This window comes from Manis javanica, chromosome 4 (genome assembly GCF_040802235.1).
Source record: "Manis javanica isolate MJ-LG chromosome 4, MJ_LKY, whole genome shotgun sequence".
NCBI classification, from domain to species: Eukaryota; Metazoa; Chordata; class Mammalia; order Pholidota; family Manidae; genus Manis; species Manis javanica.
This window is the reverse complement of record NC_133159.1, coordinates 64,287,789-64,306,031: the sequence shown is the minus strand read 5'-3', so window position 1 is coordinate 64,306,031 and position 18,243 is coordinate 64,287,789. Positions and strand designations below refer to the sequence as shown.

The following is an 18,243-nucleotide window of genomic DNA, read 5'->3' as shown; positions in this document are numbered from 1 at the left end:
GGTCCCTCAGGCTTTGAGCTTCTTTAATAGGATTTATAAGGACCTTGCTTTATGCATCTTACTACCCACAAAACTCAATTGTAGTACCTGGTAATTGTAGATGCTCAGTGAATATTTAGAATGAATGAAAGGTCATGACAACAGTACACATTTTTATGGTTCCTTTAAATTCAGTGGGATTTGTGGCTAAATTTTTTCTTAGAGAGGTAGCTTTTCAGGTTTGAAAGAAGAGAAGTATAGCATACTGTAGGAAAATGGAGTATCTGCATAGGCACAGAAACTGGATTATTAGATGATCCTTGTCTTTGGTAATGAACATATAACCTGGCTAGACTGTATGAATTCTGTAAATGAAGGAGATTATCGAAAGTTAAACCAAGTAATTGAAGGACCTTGTGGGTCATTATGTTGCTGAGGCTAAGGAGATCAGATTGATGTGATAAACATCCTTAAGGGAAGGAATAACTTCATAAAAGTGGAACTATGATTATTTTAGCATTAAAGAAGGTAATGTTAATTCAGTGTTTCCCAAGCTCACTCAGTTATGGTTTGCCTGCTTTTTCTGGTGATACCTAATAAAGCCCACCAAGTTGCTCAATAGGAATGCCTTCAATATACTGAACTTCAAATTTTTTGTTTGTATTACTTGTTTCTTCAACCTACCATCTGTTCTTTCCTTCCTGTTTGACATTTTACTTTCTTGAGCTTCCCCCACCCTTTTTTCCTTCTTTGATTCTTTGTTATTGGTAAACGAGAGTATCTGCAAATTGCTTAGTGTAATCTTTGGAACTCTGCGCTTCATAAATTATAGCTGCTGTGCCCGCCTCCCCCTCCCTGACCATGTTGTGAATAGCTACACAGATGGCCTTGTCTCCACAGATGGGCAGTACTCAGAGCCCTCAGCCCTTACTAGCAGGCCCATAAGTTTTCTTCCTGTATCCTGTGCTAACCATGGTTATTTGCCTTACACATCTCTGCAGCTGTTCCTTTATTAGGAATGTTCTTATTTCCCATATGTAATCTTCCTTTTCCTGAAAAAAAAAAACAACTTAAGTCCCACTCTTTTTTTCTTACCCCCAAACTGAGAAGTTTATCCTTTTCTGAAGAAGATCTTGTGATCTTTCTTCTATGTTGTTATGTTTATCCATCTGTGACTAGGCTTAAAAGCCTTGAGGACAGGACCATGTCTTATGAGTTTTTGTATCCTCTTTTTTTGTGTGGAATATAACATTATGAAATATATGTGATAGATACTTTTTGTGCTTTGCTGAGTGAATATGTCTGTCCTCACTAATTCATGGATGTGGAACATTAGGGATAAGATTAACAGAAAATATTCTGAGATCTGTATAGTGATGAAGTTGTGCTTTTCAGACTGTATTCTTCAGAGCACTAGAGTGTGTTGTACAGGTGCCCTGGGTTTATTTTCATTATGGATAAGCTAAGAAAATTACTTGATGTATATAGAATGGTTTATACAGGTTCACATCATGAGAGTAAGAGGGAATACCTAGTGGGGAGGCTGTGGTTCAACTTCCTATAGTCCAGAGCAGCTTTTCTTTTATCTTTTCTATATTTTGGGTTGCTATGTAATATTTTATTTTTACTTGAAGCTTGAAGGAAGCACTATGATTACAAAATGTTTAAAAAACCCATTCTTGTAGAGCTGAAGTTGATATGGAAAAAAAGCAAAATTCTCTTGTCATAGTGTTACCTTTGAATTCTATAGGTTTAAGTGTTCAAAATATACTTTGTAGTGTATGATTCAAAAAAGCAAATGTTTTTTCCCCTTCCTAGCCAGCTTCCTGTTTAATCATTTGTTCTAATGTCTGTATAGCTTTATTAAAATTGCTATCATAGCAATGAAACCTTAATCTTTAGAACCAGTAGATTCTTTAGGTTGGGAGAGCTTTAAAAATACACTACAGTAGACTATGTTGTATTACTGGGTTTAATAAAAGTTGTATTATGTTGCATATGTAGGCATGTGTGTATTTATTATCATTATACATATTTCAGTTTCAGGTATGTCCCAAAAGTCTGTGTGTGTCTACTCCTGGACATCGCACTGATCTTTTTCAGAGGGATCCTAAAAATGTTCTGATAACTGATTTCTTTGGAAGTGTACGGAAAGTGGAAATTACAACAGAGACTATTAGTTTGCAACGCAATTTAGGAATCATGGAAAGCAGGTATGCATGTTCAATTATTGTTTGAATAGAATATTTTAGTCCCAAGATTTGTAAATTTTTATGTAACATATTATTAAGAGAAAAAAGTTGGTGTTTGTAAATAAAATTGCATATTTCTACCCATTCTTTACTTTATTTAGGCCCTGTGCTTTTCAGATTTATGGGCAAATGCTATAAATATCAGTGGAAAGCTAAAACATGATTAGGACTATGATGTAGTTGTAGAGTACAGTGTTTGTAGTAGTGTGATTTGAAACTTCCTAAAAAGGACTAAAACTTTTCTTGTAACTTGCTTTTCTATCAATGGAGATGTATATAGTGGTTCAGCAAACCTTCATAAAAGAGCAGGTATGTGAATGTTTCAATATTAATACTCTAATGAGTGTGTATACTGTCACCTATTGCAGAAGAAGGTATTAAATGATGTGACAGTGAGTAAAGAAGGGCAGCTGGGCATTTAGAGTGTCATAAGGGCCTAGGTATCTGGCAGATACAAGGCAGATGAACACAGAAGAGAGAAAGCCAGTGCCAAAAGAGTATCTGTGGCAAATATGTACTTCAAACTATATTACATTTTCATGTTCAGAATTTCTTTGGGCTCCAGCAATCTGATTAGTTCTCTGACTGCCATGTATTTTGGTTCCTAGAGTCTGGGTGGTTTGTGAGCCTGGTTCAGTCATATTTCTGGCTTTTCTAGTATTGTATCCTATCGATCTGGAAGAGTTTATCTGGGGCTGTTATAAACTTGGAGTTTATTGTTTAGGATTTCTTTAGGGGCTCCTGGTACTTCATTAGGGAAAGGAATGAGAGGTATAAGCCAGATACTCCCCTCATGGAGAGTGGTTTATGAGGGAGTGGTGTGGGTGCTTGCAAGCACATGTGTGTAGGGGTGTGTGTGTGAGTGTGAGAGAGAGATGGAGGGAGTATAAGAGAAATTGGTTGATTTTGGTTATGTGAATTTTAGAAATATTTACAATGTTTCATTTGCTTTATCATAAAAAATTTTTAAAGGCAGAATGCTTTGTTTGGATTAAATAGTGTTTTAGTTAGTCAATAGCCACTTTCTTGAAAAATATAGATGATATATATGCCAATAACTAGGCATTAAACTTTGTTATTTGTGATTGTCTAGTGCTGTCTATTGGAAACTCATACTCCAGAGAATTTTTCTGGATTACCAAATGGCAACATATAAATTACTCTCAAATTTGAGAATTTCAAAGATTTATGATTGTGTTTATGAATGTTTTAGGAATAAATTTAAAAACTAGTACAAAAAGTATATCTTCTGAAGATCTAAATGTGATATTATTATTATTAATTATTTATATTATGGATATTCAAAGCTTTGCATTTTTTCTTTTCTACTCCATAGCTATTGGCTTAAAAAATATTTTTTAAGGCAACAGATGATATCCTAAAGCAATATCACCTTTCTCCTATAAATTATCTCCATGTATTAGTTTGAGAGCAAAAGTTAATTGGTGCTGAAGATGATCTTAACTTTAATGGAGGATAAATTTTAGCATCAAAGCTGATACCAGACACTGTTGAATTAGAGCACCCTCTAGTGTTTATAAATGTATTTTATTTAGGATATTGCTTACAGATGGTTTCATGGTTACTGGTACATGTTATCCAATTAATTTAGGAGAATTAAGTTCCCAATATGCTCCAGGAACTTAGATATTGAGTAAGTTATAGTCATATAGTTGCTAACAACACTTTGTTTCTGCATATGTCTTACTAATTATGTCAATTTATTTGCAAAAGCAAATGATGTACAATAGGGCTGATTACAGAGCTTGGCTTATATAACTTGATTCTAAACTAATTCATCTGAGGATACATAGGTTGACTTTTGATAACTGTGCAGACTAAACAGCCTGCCCTCCTGAAGGAGATGGATTTTCTAGAATCTAGTAATGTGTCCATGTCAGCATTACTCAGATTACCAGTTTTGTGTCCTTTCTATATAGGGAAAATAGCCTCCAGCTTGTAGATATAAAAAAATAGCTACATTTTAATGTTAACAAAATGTAGCAGTCTAAATTCTTTAGGCATTGCCCAAGAGAAAAACAGAATCCAGGACAATATAAACTGTAAACACTCAACTTTTATCTTGGTTGGCTAGATGAAAATTTACCTAGTTTGACTTTTGCTTTAGGTTCTAAATTTAGGTACTTGATGCCATTTATGAATTTTTTGTTCTTTTGTTGTTATACCAGAAATTTTTTTCTCTCTTGAGGCAGTCTTTGGCAATTGAAAAATTTTGAGTCTAGTAGGAAATTTGAGATTGTACTCTTGTATTACAGACCTCCAACAGAGGGGTGAATATGGCCTCATCAAGGTCAGTCTGTATTTTGAACACCAGATTAGGACTCCTTCAAGGGCTTGGTGAGGAAGTCCCGACCTCATACAGGAGGTCAAAGACCAGAGAGTTGGTGCCACACTCATATTTTGAGCACTTTCTATGTGCTTCATGCTTTATATAGCACATTAGGACTGTTGAGCTGTAAATAAGAGAATCCATCCCCAACTAGCATGATTTTCTTACTTGTTATATACAGATATTCTGCGTTTCATGGAACTCAAGGGCAGACCCCAGTAAGGGACTGGAATCAGGAACCACGTATCAGCCAGAAACATGGGCAACGCTCCCTCCATCTTGTTGTTTGTTTAGTCTTTTCTTTCTCTACTGCTCTGGCCATGGAAGGGATAGAATGTGTGCACAGTACTATGTGGAGATTTAAATCTCTTCTGTTTATGATAAAGCCCAGATAGAGAATGAAGTTGCTTATTCTCCTTTCAGAGCTCCGCAGAGGGTTTCATGATTAGCTCAGCGTGGGTCAGATGTCTTATCTGTGGTTGAGCTGGGTAGTACTGGGATCATATAACACAAATTCATGGATAAGATGAACCCCCAAAAAGGGTTTGGGAGCTAGGAAGATACCTTGAAGTGTGTTTTTATTAATCTTGTTTAAATCACATAACTTGATGAAGCAAGTGTAATTGCCTCATTTTACAGATGACTGAACAGAGGTCTGAGAAAGGTTAAGAAATCTTCCTGAAGTCACACATCTAATGGTAGAGCCAAGATGTGAATCTAGGAATGCCCCATACTTGTAAAAATAAATTATTATTTTATTTTTTTACAGTTTACCCAGAATTACTTGGTTTGCTTTCTTTTAAAAAGATATAAAGTGTAAACATCAGGGCAATGAATTATCACAAAGCAAATACTCATGTAACCACCAGAGAAAAAAACTGGAAGCTTCCCCACCCTTGTGCCTCTTCCCAATCTCTACCCTCTCACTCTTCCTAAAAGTTAACCATCATCCCAACTTTTATGGAATTTTTTTTCTTGCTCTTCATTTTAGTTGCATTATGTAAGCATACCCTCAACCTTATGTTGATTCTTTTGCTAATATGTTTTTGGAAATCATTTATGTTGTGAGCAACCGAAGTTCAATTTGAGCTTTTAAAAATTGAGGAATTATTTGTTAACAGTAAAATTTTTAGTATATAGTTTTGAGTTTTGACAAATGCATACACTTGGATAATCACCATGCCAGTCCATCACCCTAGGAAGTTTCCTTATGTCCTTTGTTATCCAGTCCCTCCCTCATATCCCTGGAAACCACTTATCTGTTTCTGTCCCCCTGGTTTTGCCTTTTCCAGAATGTCATATAGATTAAATCATATGTTCTGTACCCTTTTGAGTGTAGTTTCTTTTACTGGCATTATGCATTTCAGGTTCATTCCTATTATCACATGCATCAGGAGTTTGTTCCTGTAGAATATAGTGGTAAAAAGGAACAAACTCCTGGTACATATGATAGAGTTTATAGATTCACCAAGTGAAGAACATTTGTTTTTGCCCTCCAGTTTTTGACAATTATGAATAAAGCCACTATAAATATTAACACACAAACATAATTCTTCATTTCACTTGAGTAAGTACATAAGAGTAGTTTTGCTGAGTCATATGTAAGTGCATGTTTACCTTCTTAAGAAACTTCTGAATTATTGTCTATAGTCACTGTGCCATTTTACATTCCCACACATAGTTGTTCCACATCCTTAGTTACACCTGATACTGTCTTTTTTTTTTTTTTTGGTATCATTGATCTACACTTACATGAGGAACATTATGTTTACTAGACTCCCCCCATCACCAAGTCTACCCTACATACCCCATTACAGTCACTGTCTATCAGCGTAGTAAGATGCTATGGAATCACTACTTGTCTTCTCTATGCTATACTGCCTTCCCGGTGCCCTGCCTCCCAATATTATGTGTGCTAATCTTAATCCTCCTTTTCCCCCTTATCTGTCCCTTCCCACCCATCCTCCTCCCCAGGCCCTTTCCCTTTGGTAAACTGTTAGTCCATTCTTGGGTTCTGTGAGCCTGCTGCTGTTTTGTTTCTTCAGTTTTCTTCTTTGTTCTTATACTCCACAGGTAGGTGAAATCATTTGATACTTGTCTTTCTCCATGTGGCTTATTTCTCTGAGCATAATACCCTCTACATCCACGTTGTTGCAAATGGTAGGATTTGTTTTCTTCTTATGGCTGAATAATATTCCATTGTGTATATGTACCACATCTTCTTTAGCCATTCATCTACTGATGGACACTTAGGTTGCTTCCATTTCTTGGCTATTGTAAATAGTGCTGTGATAAACATAGGGGTGCATATGTCTTTTTCAAACTGGGCTGCTGCATTCTTACGATAAATTCCTGGGAGTGGAATTCCTGGGTCAAATGGTATTTCTATTTTTAGTTTTTTGAGGAAACTCCATACTGCTTTCCCCAATGGTTGAACTAGTTTACATTCCCACCAGCAGTGTAGGAGGGTTCCCCTTTCTCCACAACCTCGCAGCATTTGTTATTGTTGTCTTTTGGTTGGTGGTGATCCTTACTGGTGTGAGGTGATATCTCATTGTGGTTTTAATTTGCATTTCTCTGATGATTAGCCATGTGGAGCATCTTTTCATGTGCCTATTGGCCATCTGAATTTCTTCTTTGAAGAAGTGTCTGTTCAGATCCTGTGTCCATTTTTTATTTGGATTATTTGGTTTTTGTTTGTTGAGGTGCGTGAGCTCTTTATATATTTTGGATGTCAACCCTTTATTGGAGCTGTCATTTATGAACATATTCTCCCATACTGTAGGATGCCTTTTTGTTCTCTTGGTGGTGTCCTTTGCTGTACAGAAGCTTTTCAGCTTGATATAGTCCCACTTGTTCATTTTTGCTTTTGTTTCCCTTGCCTGGGCAGATATGTTCATGAAGAAGTTGCTCATGTTTATGTCCAAGAGATTTTTGCCTATGTTTTTTTCTAAGAGTTTTATGGTTTCATGACTTACATTCAGGTCTTTGATCCATTTTGAATTTACTTTTGTGTATGGGGTTAGGCAATGAACCACTTTCATTTTCTTGCATGTAGCTCCCCAGTTTTGCCAGCACCAGCTGTTGAAGAGGCTGTCATTTCCCCCATTGTATGTCCATGGCTCCTTTATCATATATTAATTGACCATATATGTTTGGGTTAATATCTGGACTCTCTATTCTGTTCCCCTGTCTGTGGGTCTGTTCTTGTGCCAGTAGCAAATTGTTTTGATTACTGTGGCTTTGTAGTAGAGCTTGAAGTTGGGAAGCGAGATTCCCCCCAGCTTTATTCTTCCTTCTCAGGATTGCTTTGGCTATTCAGGGTCTTTTGTGGTTCCATATGAATTTTAAAACTATTTATTCCAGTTCATTGAAGAGTGCTATCGGTATTTTAATAGGGATTGCAAAGAATCTGTAGATTGCTTTAGGCAGGATGACCATTTTGACAATATTAGTTCTTCCTAGCCAAGAGCAACAAGAGTTTCCATTTGTTAGTGACCTCTTTTAATTTCTCTTAAGAGTGTCTTGTAGTTTTCACGGTATAGGTCTTTCACTTCCTCGGTTAGGTTTATTCCTAGGCATTTTATTTTTTTGATGCAATTGTGAATGCAATTGTTTTCCTGATTTCTCTTTCTGCTAGTTCATCGTTAGTGTATAGGAAAGCCACAGATTTCTGTGTATTAATTTTGTATCCTGCAACCTTGCTGAATTCTGATATTAGTTCTAGTAGTTTTGGAGTGCAGTCTTTAGGGTTTTTTTATGTACAATATCATGTCATCTGCAAATAGTGACAGTTTGACTTCTTCTTTACCAACCCAGATGCCTTTTATTTCTTTGTTTTGTCTGATTGCCATGGCTAGGACCTCCAGTACTATGTTGAATAACAGTGGAAAGAGTGGGCACCCCAGTTTTGTACCCGATTTCAGAGGAAAAGCTTTCAGCTTCTCTCTGTTCAGTAAGATGTTGGCTGTGGGTTTGTATATGGCCTTTATTATGTTGAGGTACTTGCCCTCTATACCCATTTTGTTGAGAGCTTTTATCATGAATGGATGTTGAATTTTATTGAATGCTTTTTCAGCATCTATGGAGATGATCATGTGGTTTTTGTCTTTCTTTTTGTTGATGTGGTGGATGATGTTGATGGATTTTCGAATGTTGTACCATCCTTGCATCCCTTAGATGTATCCCACTTGGTCATGGTGTACGATCCTTTTGATGTATTTTTGAATTTGATTTGCTAATGTTTTGTTGAATATTTTAGCATCTATGTTCATCAAGGATATTGGTCTGTAATTTTCTTTTTTGGTGAGGTCTTTTCCTGGTTTTGGTATTAGAGTGATGCTGGCTTCATAGAATACTTTGAAAGTATTCCCTCCTCTTCTATTTTTTGGAAAACTTTAAGGAGAATGGGTATTATGTCTTCTCTATATATCTGATAAAATTTGGCAGTGAATCCATGTGGCCCAGGGATTTTGTTCTTGGGTAGTTTTTTGATTACCGATTCAATTTCATTGCTGGTAATTGGTCTGTTTAGATTTTCTGTTTCTTCCTTGGTCAGTCTTGGAAGGTTGTATTTTTCTAGGAAGTTGTCCATTTCTTCTAGGTTTTCCAGCTTCTTTGCATATAGATTTTCATAGTATTCTCTAATAATTCTTTGTATTTCTGTAGGGCCCGTCATGATTTTTCCTTTCCCATTTCTGATTCTGTTGATGTGTGTAGATTCTCTTTTTCTCTTATAAGTCAGGCTAGGGGCTTATCTATTTTGCTTATTTTCTCGAAGAACCAGCTCTTGGTTTCATTGATTTTTTTCCTACTGCTTTATTCTTCTCAATCTTATTTATTTCTTCTTTGATCTTTATCATGTCCCTCCTTCTGCTGACTTTAGGCCTCATTTGTTCTTCTTTTTCCAGTTTTAATAATTGTGACATTAGAATATTCATTTGGGATTGTTCTTCCTTCTTTAAATAGGCCTGGATTGCTATATACTTTCCTCTTAGAACTGTCTTTGCTGCATCCCACAGAAGTTGGGGCTTTGTGCTGTTGTTGTCATTTGTCTCCACATATTGCTTGATCTCTATTTTAGTTTGGTCATTGATCCATTGATTATTTAGGAGCATGTTGTTAAGAGTCCATGTGTTTGTGAGCCTTTTTGTTTTCTTTGTACAGTTTATTTCTAGTTTTATACCTTTGTGGTCTGAGAAGTTGGTTGGTAGAATTTCAATCTTTTGGAATTTACTGAGGCTCTTTTTGTGGCCTAGTATGTGGTCTATGCTGGAAAATGTTCCATGATTACTCTGTGTCTTTGGATTGGTGCATTCAGTCCATTTACATGTAGGGTGATTGTTGAAAGGTATGTACTTATTGCCATTGCAGGTTTTAGATTCTTGGTTACCAAATGTTCAAGGGTAGCTTCTTTACTATCTAACTGTCTAACTGAACTCACTTATTAAGCTATTGTAAACACAGTGTGATGATTCTTTATTTTCTCCCTTCTTATTCCTCCTCCTCCATTGTATATATGTTAGGCGTTTTATTCTGTACTCTTTTGTGTTTCCTTTGACTGCTTTTGTGAATAGTTTATTTTATTTTTTGCCTTTAGTTTGTATTTGGTTGGTCTGCTTTCTTTGCTGTGATTTTATTTTCTCTGGTGACATCTATTTAGCCTTGAGAGTGCTTCCATGTAGAGCAGTCCCTTTAAAATATCCTGGAGAGCTGGTTTGTGGGAGGCAAATTCCCTCAACTTTTGCTTGTATGGGAATTGTTTAATCCCTCCTTCATATTTAAATGATAATCGTGCTGGATACAGTATCCTTGGTTCAAGGCCCTTCTGTTTCATTGCATTAAATATATCATGCCATTCTCTTCTGTCTTGTAAGGTTTCTGTTCAGAAGTCTGATGATAGCCTGATGGGTTTTCCTTTGTAGGTGACCTTTTTTCTCTCTCTGGCTGCCTTTAATCCTCTGTCCTTGTCTTTGATCTTTGCCGTTTTAATTATTATGTGTCTTGGTGTTGTCCTCCTTGGGTCCCTTGTGATGGGAGATTTGTGGGCTTCCATGGTCTGAATGACTATTTCCAACCCCAGTTTGGGGAAGTTTTCAGCAATTATTTCTTCAAAGATACTTTCTATCCCTTTTTCTCTCTCTTCTTCTTCTGGTACCCCTATAATGCGGATATTGTTCTGTTTGGATTGGTCACACTGTTCTCTTAATATTCTTTCATTCTTCGAGGTCCTTTTATCTCTCTTTGCCTCAACTTCTCTGTATTCCTATTCTCTGATTTCTATTCCATTAACAGTCTCTTGCACCTCATCCAGTCGCTCTTAAGTCCTTCTATAGATTGTTTCATTTCTGTTATCTCCCTCCTGACTTCATCCCTTAGCTCTTGCATATTTCTCTGCAGGTCCATCATCATGGTTATGACCTTTATTTTGAATTCTTTTTCAGGAAGATTGGTTATATCTATCTCCCCAGGCCCTCTCTTGGGGGTTGTCTGGGTGATTCTAGACTGGACCAAATTCTTCTGCCTTTTCATGGTGATAGAGGTGGTCGCCGGCAAGGTGGCGCATGTGTCAGCTGGGAGAATAAAGTCCCTTCCTTCTTCCTGTTCTCCTTGCCCTTCTCCACTGCCTGTGCCGGTTACCCACACACCAGGTGCAGCCTCTGGGTTAACCCCTTGAGCTGCTGTGGGCGGGTCAGCCCTTGGGGTAGCCCAGAGCCCTGAGGGGAGTGGCAGGCACACTGGGTATGCTCTCCTGCCAGAACAGTGCCCCTTCATGCCTTGCTCCAGCCTCCTCTGTCTTTGCGAGGCAGCTGCGTGCCAGTGGTGGCCCGTGTCTGGCCTGGGCCACTGCGTGGTAGGAGGAGGCTCTGGCCAGTCACTGGGGGCCGCTCTCTGGCTGCTCTGCCACTGTGGCATGGCAGCACCAGCTGGGGGAATGAATGGCAGACTGCTTATCACCGTGAGGGGCTTCAGAGCTGCATTGCCACCTGGGGTTTAGGGAACCTGAAGCTCCTCAGGATTCCCAGACTGCGGGCTGAGTGTGCCAGGACGATTCTGTCCAGCTGTGAAGCCCCTGTCTCTTTAAGACTTTCAAAAAACACTCGCTTTTCTTTTGTCCCAGGGTAGCCGGCTGTGGGGACCTGCTCGCAGATTTTACTTTTCCATTCCTCTAATATCCAGTACACCATGCAATGTGTGTCTGTGCCTCTGGTGCAGATCACTAGGGCTGGGTATTTAGCAGTCCTGCACTTCTACTCCCTCCCCGCTCTGACACCTCTCCTCCCGCTGAGGAGCTGGGGTGGGGGTGGGGGCACTCAGGTCCCATTGGGCCGTGGCTTGTATCTTACTCCCTTCATGTGATGCTGAGTTTTCGCAGATGTAGATGTAGTCTGGCTGTTATACTGTATCTTCTGGTCTCTTTGTTAGGTGTAGTTGTTATTTGTTGTATTTTCAAAAATATATATGGTTTTGGGAGGAGATTTCTGATGCCCTACTCATGCCGCCATTTTGGCTCCTTTTCCCTGATATGTCTTTTTAAGTTTAGATATTTTAGTGGCTGTATAGTAATATATCATTATGATTTTAATTTGCATATCCCTGATGACTAAGGATGTTGAGCATCATTTCACGTGCTTATTGGTCATCCATATGTGTTTCAAGTACTATTCAAGTCTTTTGTTCATTTTTTTAAAATTGGGTTGTTTGTTTTCTTACTAAATTTTAAGATTTCTTTATACATTTTAGATATTAATTCTTTGTCAGATATATGTATTGCAAATATTTTTTCTTAGTCTTTGACTTGTTTCATTTTCTTCGTGTCTTCTGAAGAGTAGTAGATTTAATGTTTAAGTTCATTTATCAACTTTTTGTTTATGCTTAATGCCCTTTGTGCAGGGATTCTTAACCTAACTCAAGGTCACAAAGACTTCATTTTCTTTGAGAAGTTTTGTTTAACTTTTATGTTTAGGTCTATGATTTACTTTGAATTAATTTTTTGAGTAGTGTTAGATAGGATTGAACTTGATTTTATTCCATGTGGATATCCAGTATTTCTAGCACTTTTTATTGAAAAGGTTGACTTCCTTATTGAATTATGGTGGTGTCATTGTCAAAAATCACATGACCATATACATGGGTCTGTTTCTGGACTTTATTCTGTTGCATTGAATTACATGTCTGTTTATACCAGTAATACACTGACTTGATTATTTTATCTTTATAGTACATTTTGAAATTAGTTTGTGTAATTTCAGAGCGCTACAAATCAGTTTTCCATTTTTAAGGTTCTTTTTGACTATTCTAGATCCTTTGAGTTTCCACATAAGTTTTAGAATCAGCTTGTCAATTTCTAAAAGAAATGCCTGCTGGGATTTTGGCTGGTATTAGATTGATTCTATATATTATTAATTAGAGGAGTGTGGATGCCTTAAGAATATTGAGCCCTCTGATACATGAACGTATCTCTGCATTTATTTAGGTCTCTTGTAATTTCTCTATACATTGTTTTATAGTTTTTCAGATTTCTTCCTCACTTTTCATTAAATTTATTCCTAAGTATTTTTGTTTTGATGCTATTTTAAGTGATATCTTATATTTTATATTACATTTGTTGCTCAAATATAGAGATACAATTAATTTTTTAATTGATATTTTAAGTGATATCTTAATATTTTTTATTACATTTGTTGCTCAAATATAGAGATACAATTAATTTTTTTATTAACTGTATTCTGATATCTTGCTGAGTTTGGTATTGATCAACTCAGTCCCAATCAAATCCCAGCAGGCTTTTTTGGGAGAGATTGACAAACTGATTCCAAAATTTATATGGAAATGTAAAGGATATACTATAGTATTTATTAAATTATTGAAGATATGAACCCTAGTCTCTATTTATAGTGCTTATTAGGATATCAAATCAAAATTTAAATATACATATTCAATAGAAACATCTATTTTGGAGTTGGGAAAAATAGATTGTGAAGAATGTGAAACTTTGTGATCAGACAATTCACTGAAAATTGTTTATAGTAAATTAATATGATTATGAAACTTTATGAACCAACAGTTCACCAAAATGGCTGAAACAATAGTTGCCAGGATTCTCTCCTACTATCCTATATACTATGATATTTTTTCATAGTGATTAATTTATTCAGAAGTGTAATTCTATTATCTTAAACATCTTATTTGACCATTTATTTTATATTATAATAGTCACTTCAGTTTTTTGGGAGCTCATTAAAGTAGAATTTCAGAGCATAAATTAGATATGATTATTCAATTTCTAAAATTACCAAAACTGATAATTAAATTATGTATTGTGTCATTTTTGTATACACATAAAGTTCTTATTGTTATAGTTTCAAAATAATGTTGATCATTCCATGGGAAGATTTTTCTTAAGCAATTTATTCCACTACTTACAATTAGCATAAACATCCACTGAGTTGGTTTATGACTTTTAAGAAATCGGCATATATAAATAGTATAGCAGAATATAGTACTCTATCCCTTTGTATAAGGAAACCTCTACGAATATAAATTAGTATATGTTATATTTACTAAGGATAGTAATTTCCAGCTCTGCTTTGTAATATTTAAAACTATATCCATTTATAAAATAAGTAAGTCCTGGAGATGAAAAATACAACATAGGGAATATAGTCAATAATACTGTAATGTGTTTGTATGGTAATTACACTTATTGTGGAGACAATTTCATAATGTATAAAATTGTTGAGTCACTATGTTATACACTTGAAACCAATATAATATTTTATATCAACTATACTTCATTAAAACATTTAAAATAATTAAAGAAACTATTAAAGCAAAGTTAATTTTAATTTAACACTGAACATATAGGACCTTAAAGTTTTAAATTGTGAAAATCAAAAAGCGATATGGAATTATTTATAAAACAGAACATTAGTACTTAATCTGTTGGGATGTTTAGGAAATAAAGTTCTGAATTACATAGAAAAGTAGATTGTGGGACCCTTAAAGCTTATCTCCTCAATTCTGTGTTGTGACCCTTTTGGTCTCCTTACAAATTGTAACATTTTTGCTCTACTCCACTAAGTTAAGCTTTAATGTCCCAAATAAGTAAGTCAACTTAATGTGTATTAAGTCTGACATTATAAAGGCTATTACTGGGTTATTGGAACCAGTCTCCTCCTGAATCCAGAACCTCTGCCATTTACCAACAGTGTACCTTGCACAGACTACTTGACTTCTTTTGTTCTCATTTTCCTCATCTGTAAAATGGGAATAGTAATTCTTCCTTATAAGTTCACTGAGAGAATTAATTTTCATTTTGCTTATAAAACTCTTAATGCCCTTGAAAACTACAAGACACTCCTAAGAGAAATTAAAGAGGATACTAATAAATGGAAATTCATCCCATGCTCTTGGATAGGAAGAACTAATATTGTTAAAATGGCCATCCTATGGATCATGGGAAGATGGCAGCATGAGTAGTTCAGAGGAAATCTCCTCCCCAAAACATATATATTTATGAAAATACAATAAATACAACTATTCCTAAAAGAGACACCAGTGGATGCAGTACAACAGCCAGGATACATCTACATCTGCGAAAACTCAGCATCACACGAAGGGGGTAAGATACAAGCTGCGGCCAGGCAGGACCTGAACGCTCCCCACCCCAAAAGCCGGCGGGAAGAAAGGAGTCGGAACGGGGAGGGAGTGAAAGCCCAGGACTGCTAAACAACCAGCTCTAGAAATCCGCACCCGGAACTCAGATACAAGGTGCATGGGGTGCTGGATATTAGAGAAACGGAAAAGCAAAACCTGGGGGCAGGTCCCCGCAACCGGCGCCCCTGAGACAAAAGAAAAGCGAGTGCTTTCTGCAAGTCTTAAAGAGACAGGGACCCCATAGCTGGACAAAGTTGTCCCAGCAGCTGGGAATACTGGGGAAACTTAGGCATCCTAAACAGAGGCAAGGCAGCTCTGAAGCCCCTCACAGCACTAAGCAGCCTGCCAGTCATTCCTCCAACTGGCACGGACCCCGACACACGGGCCCAGTAGCAGGAGAGTGGCAGTGCGCACTGGGGACAGCAGCGCTGGAAGGAACTGAGAGCAGATCCGTGCACCACAGGAGAGGCTTGTGCTAGCCCACAGCGGCGCAACCGAACAGCCTGGGCATGGCTTGCACGCACCAGTGGCAGTGAAGCCAGAGCTTGATAGAAGCCTGCGTGGAAGAGCCCCGTGTGCACCTGCAGTGGAGCCAGAGGGAGCAGGCATGCTCCTAGCAGCCGACTGGAATCCTAGCCCAGTGCACAGCCGCCCGGGCCAGACCCAAAGGCCACTGCTGTCACACAGCTGCCCGGCAGGGTCGCCGCTAGCATGGAGGAGCGCACCTGGCATGCCTGCCACTCCCCACAGGGCTCCACACTGCTCTGATGAACATCCTGCCCACAGCAGCTTAGGGGATTAACCCAGTGGCTGCTCCAGGAGTGCAGGTAACTGTCACAGGCAGCAGAGAAGGGCAAGGCATCCAGCAAGCAGGAAAGGACTTTGCTCTCCCAGCTGACACACCCACAACCTGCCTACAGCCACTGCTATCACCATGAAAAGGCAAAAGCATCTGGTCCAATCCAAGATAGTTACACCTGAGAAAGGATCTGCAGAGGCAGATCTAAACAGTCTCCCTGAAAGAGAATTCAAAATAAAAATCAAACATGCTGACAGAGCTGCAGAGAAATATGCAAGAGCTAAGGGATGAAGTCCAGAGGGAGATTACAGAAGTGAAACAAACTCTGGAAGGATTTATAAGCAGAATGGATAAGATGCAAGAGGCCATTGATGGAATAGAAACCAGAGAACAGAAACGCATAGAAGCTGATGCAGAGAGAGATAAAAGGATCTTCAGGAATGAAACAATATTAAGAGAACTGTCTGACCAATCCAAAAGGAACAATATCCGCATTATAGGGGTACCAGAGGAAGAAGAGAGAGAAAAAGGGATAGAAAGTGTATTTGAAGAAATAATTGCTGAGAACTTCCCCAAACTGGGGGAGAAAATAGTTGCTCCGACTATGGAGGCACACAGAACTCCCAAGAGACGGGATCCAAAGAGGACAACACCAAGACACATAATAATTAAAATGGCAAAGATCAAGGACAGGGACAGAGTATTAAAATGGCCATCCTGCCTAAAGCAATCTACAGATTCAATGCAATCCCTATCAAAATGCCGACAGTGTTCCTCAACGAACTGGAACAAATAGTTCTAAAATTCATATGGAACCACAAAAGACCCTGAATAGCCAAAGCAATTCTGAGAAGGAAGAATAAAGCAGGGGGGATCTTGCTTCCCAACTTCAAGCTCTACTGCAAAGCCACAGTAATCAAGACAATTTGGTACTGGCACAAGAACAGAGCCACAGACCAATGGAACAGAATAGAGGCTCCAGACATTAACCCAAACATATATGGCCAATTAATATAAGATAAAGGAGCCATGGACATACCATGGGGAAATGACAGCCTCTTCAACAGCTGGTGTTGGCAAAACTGGACAGCTACATGTAAGAGAATGAAACTGGATTACTGTCTAACTCCATACACAAAAGTAAACTTGAAATGGATCAAAGACCTGAATGTAAGTCATGAAACCATAAAACTCTTAGAAGAAAACATAGGCAAAACTCTCTTGAATATAAACATGAGCAACTTCTTCATGAACATATCTCCCTGGGCAAGGGAAACAAAAGCAAAAATGAACAAGCGGGACTATATCAAACTAAAAAGCTTCTGTACAGCAAAGGACACCATTAGTAGAACAAAAAGGCATCCTATAGTATGGGAGAATATATTCATAAATGACATATCTGATAAGGGATTGACATGCAAAATATACAAAGAGCTCATGCACCTTAGCAAACAAAAACCAAATAACCTAATTAAAAAATGGGCAGAGGATCTGAACAGACACTTCTCCAAAGAAGAAATTCAGATGGCCAACAGGCACATGAAAAGATGCTCTACATTGCTAATCATCAGAGAAATGCAAATTAAAACCACAATGAGATATCACCTCATACCAGTTAGGGTGGCCACCATCCAAAAGACAAACAGCAACAAATGTTGGCAAGAATATGGAGAAAGGAGAAACCTCCTACACTGCTGGTGGGAATGTAAATTAGTTCAACCTTTGTGGAAAGCAGTATGGAGGTTCCTCAAAAAACTAAAAATAGAAATACCATTTGACCCAGGAATTCCACTCCCAGGAATTTATCGTAAGAATGCAGCAGCCCAGTTTGAAAAAGACATATGCACCCCTATGTTTATCACAGCACTATTTACAATAGCCAAGAAATGGAAGCAACCTAAGTGTCCATCAGTAGATGAATGGCTAAAGAAGATGTGGTACATATACACAATGGAATATTATTCAGCCATAAGAAGAAAACAAATCCTACCATTTGCTACAATATGGATGGAGCTAGAGGGTATTATGCTCAGTGACATAAGCCATGCAGAGAAAGACAAGTATCAAATGATTTCACTCATCTGTGGAATATAAGAACAAAGAAAAAACTGAAGGAACAAAACAGCAACAGACTCACAGAACCCAAGAATGGACTACCAGTTACCAAAGGGAAAGGGACTGGGGTGGAGGATGGGTGGGAAGGG

The 18,243-nt window shown here is 37.8% G+C and overlaps 1 protein-coding gene across 1 annotated transcript in view; it reads left to right on the top strand.

Annotated features, from left to right (window-relative positions):
- Window positions 1-18,243, top strand: part of PIGK (phosphatidylinositol glycan anchor biosynthesis class K) — a 126,601-nt gene that overhangs the window by 46,311 nt on the left and 62,047 nt on the right. The window contains exon 9 of the mRNA XM_037024363.2: window positions 2,020-2,192. Within this exon, the coding sequence (XP_036880258.2) occupies window positions 2,020-2,192 (173 nt within the window). The remainder of the gene's footprint in view (window positions 1-2,019; window positions 2,193-18,243) is intronic.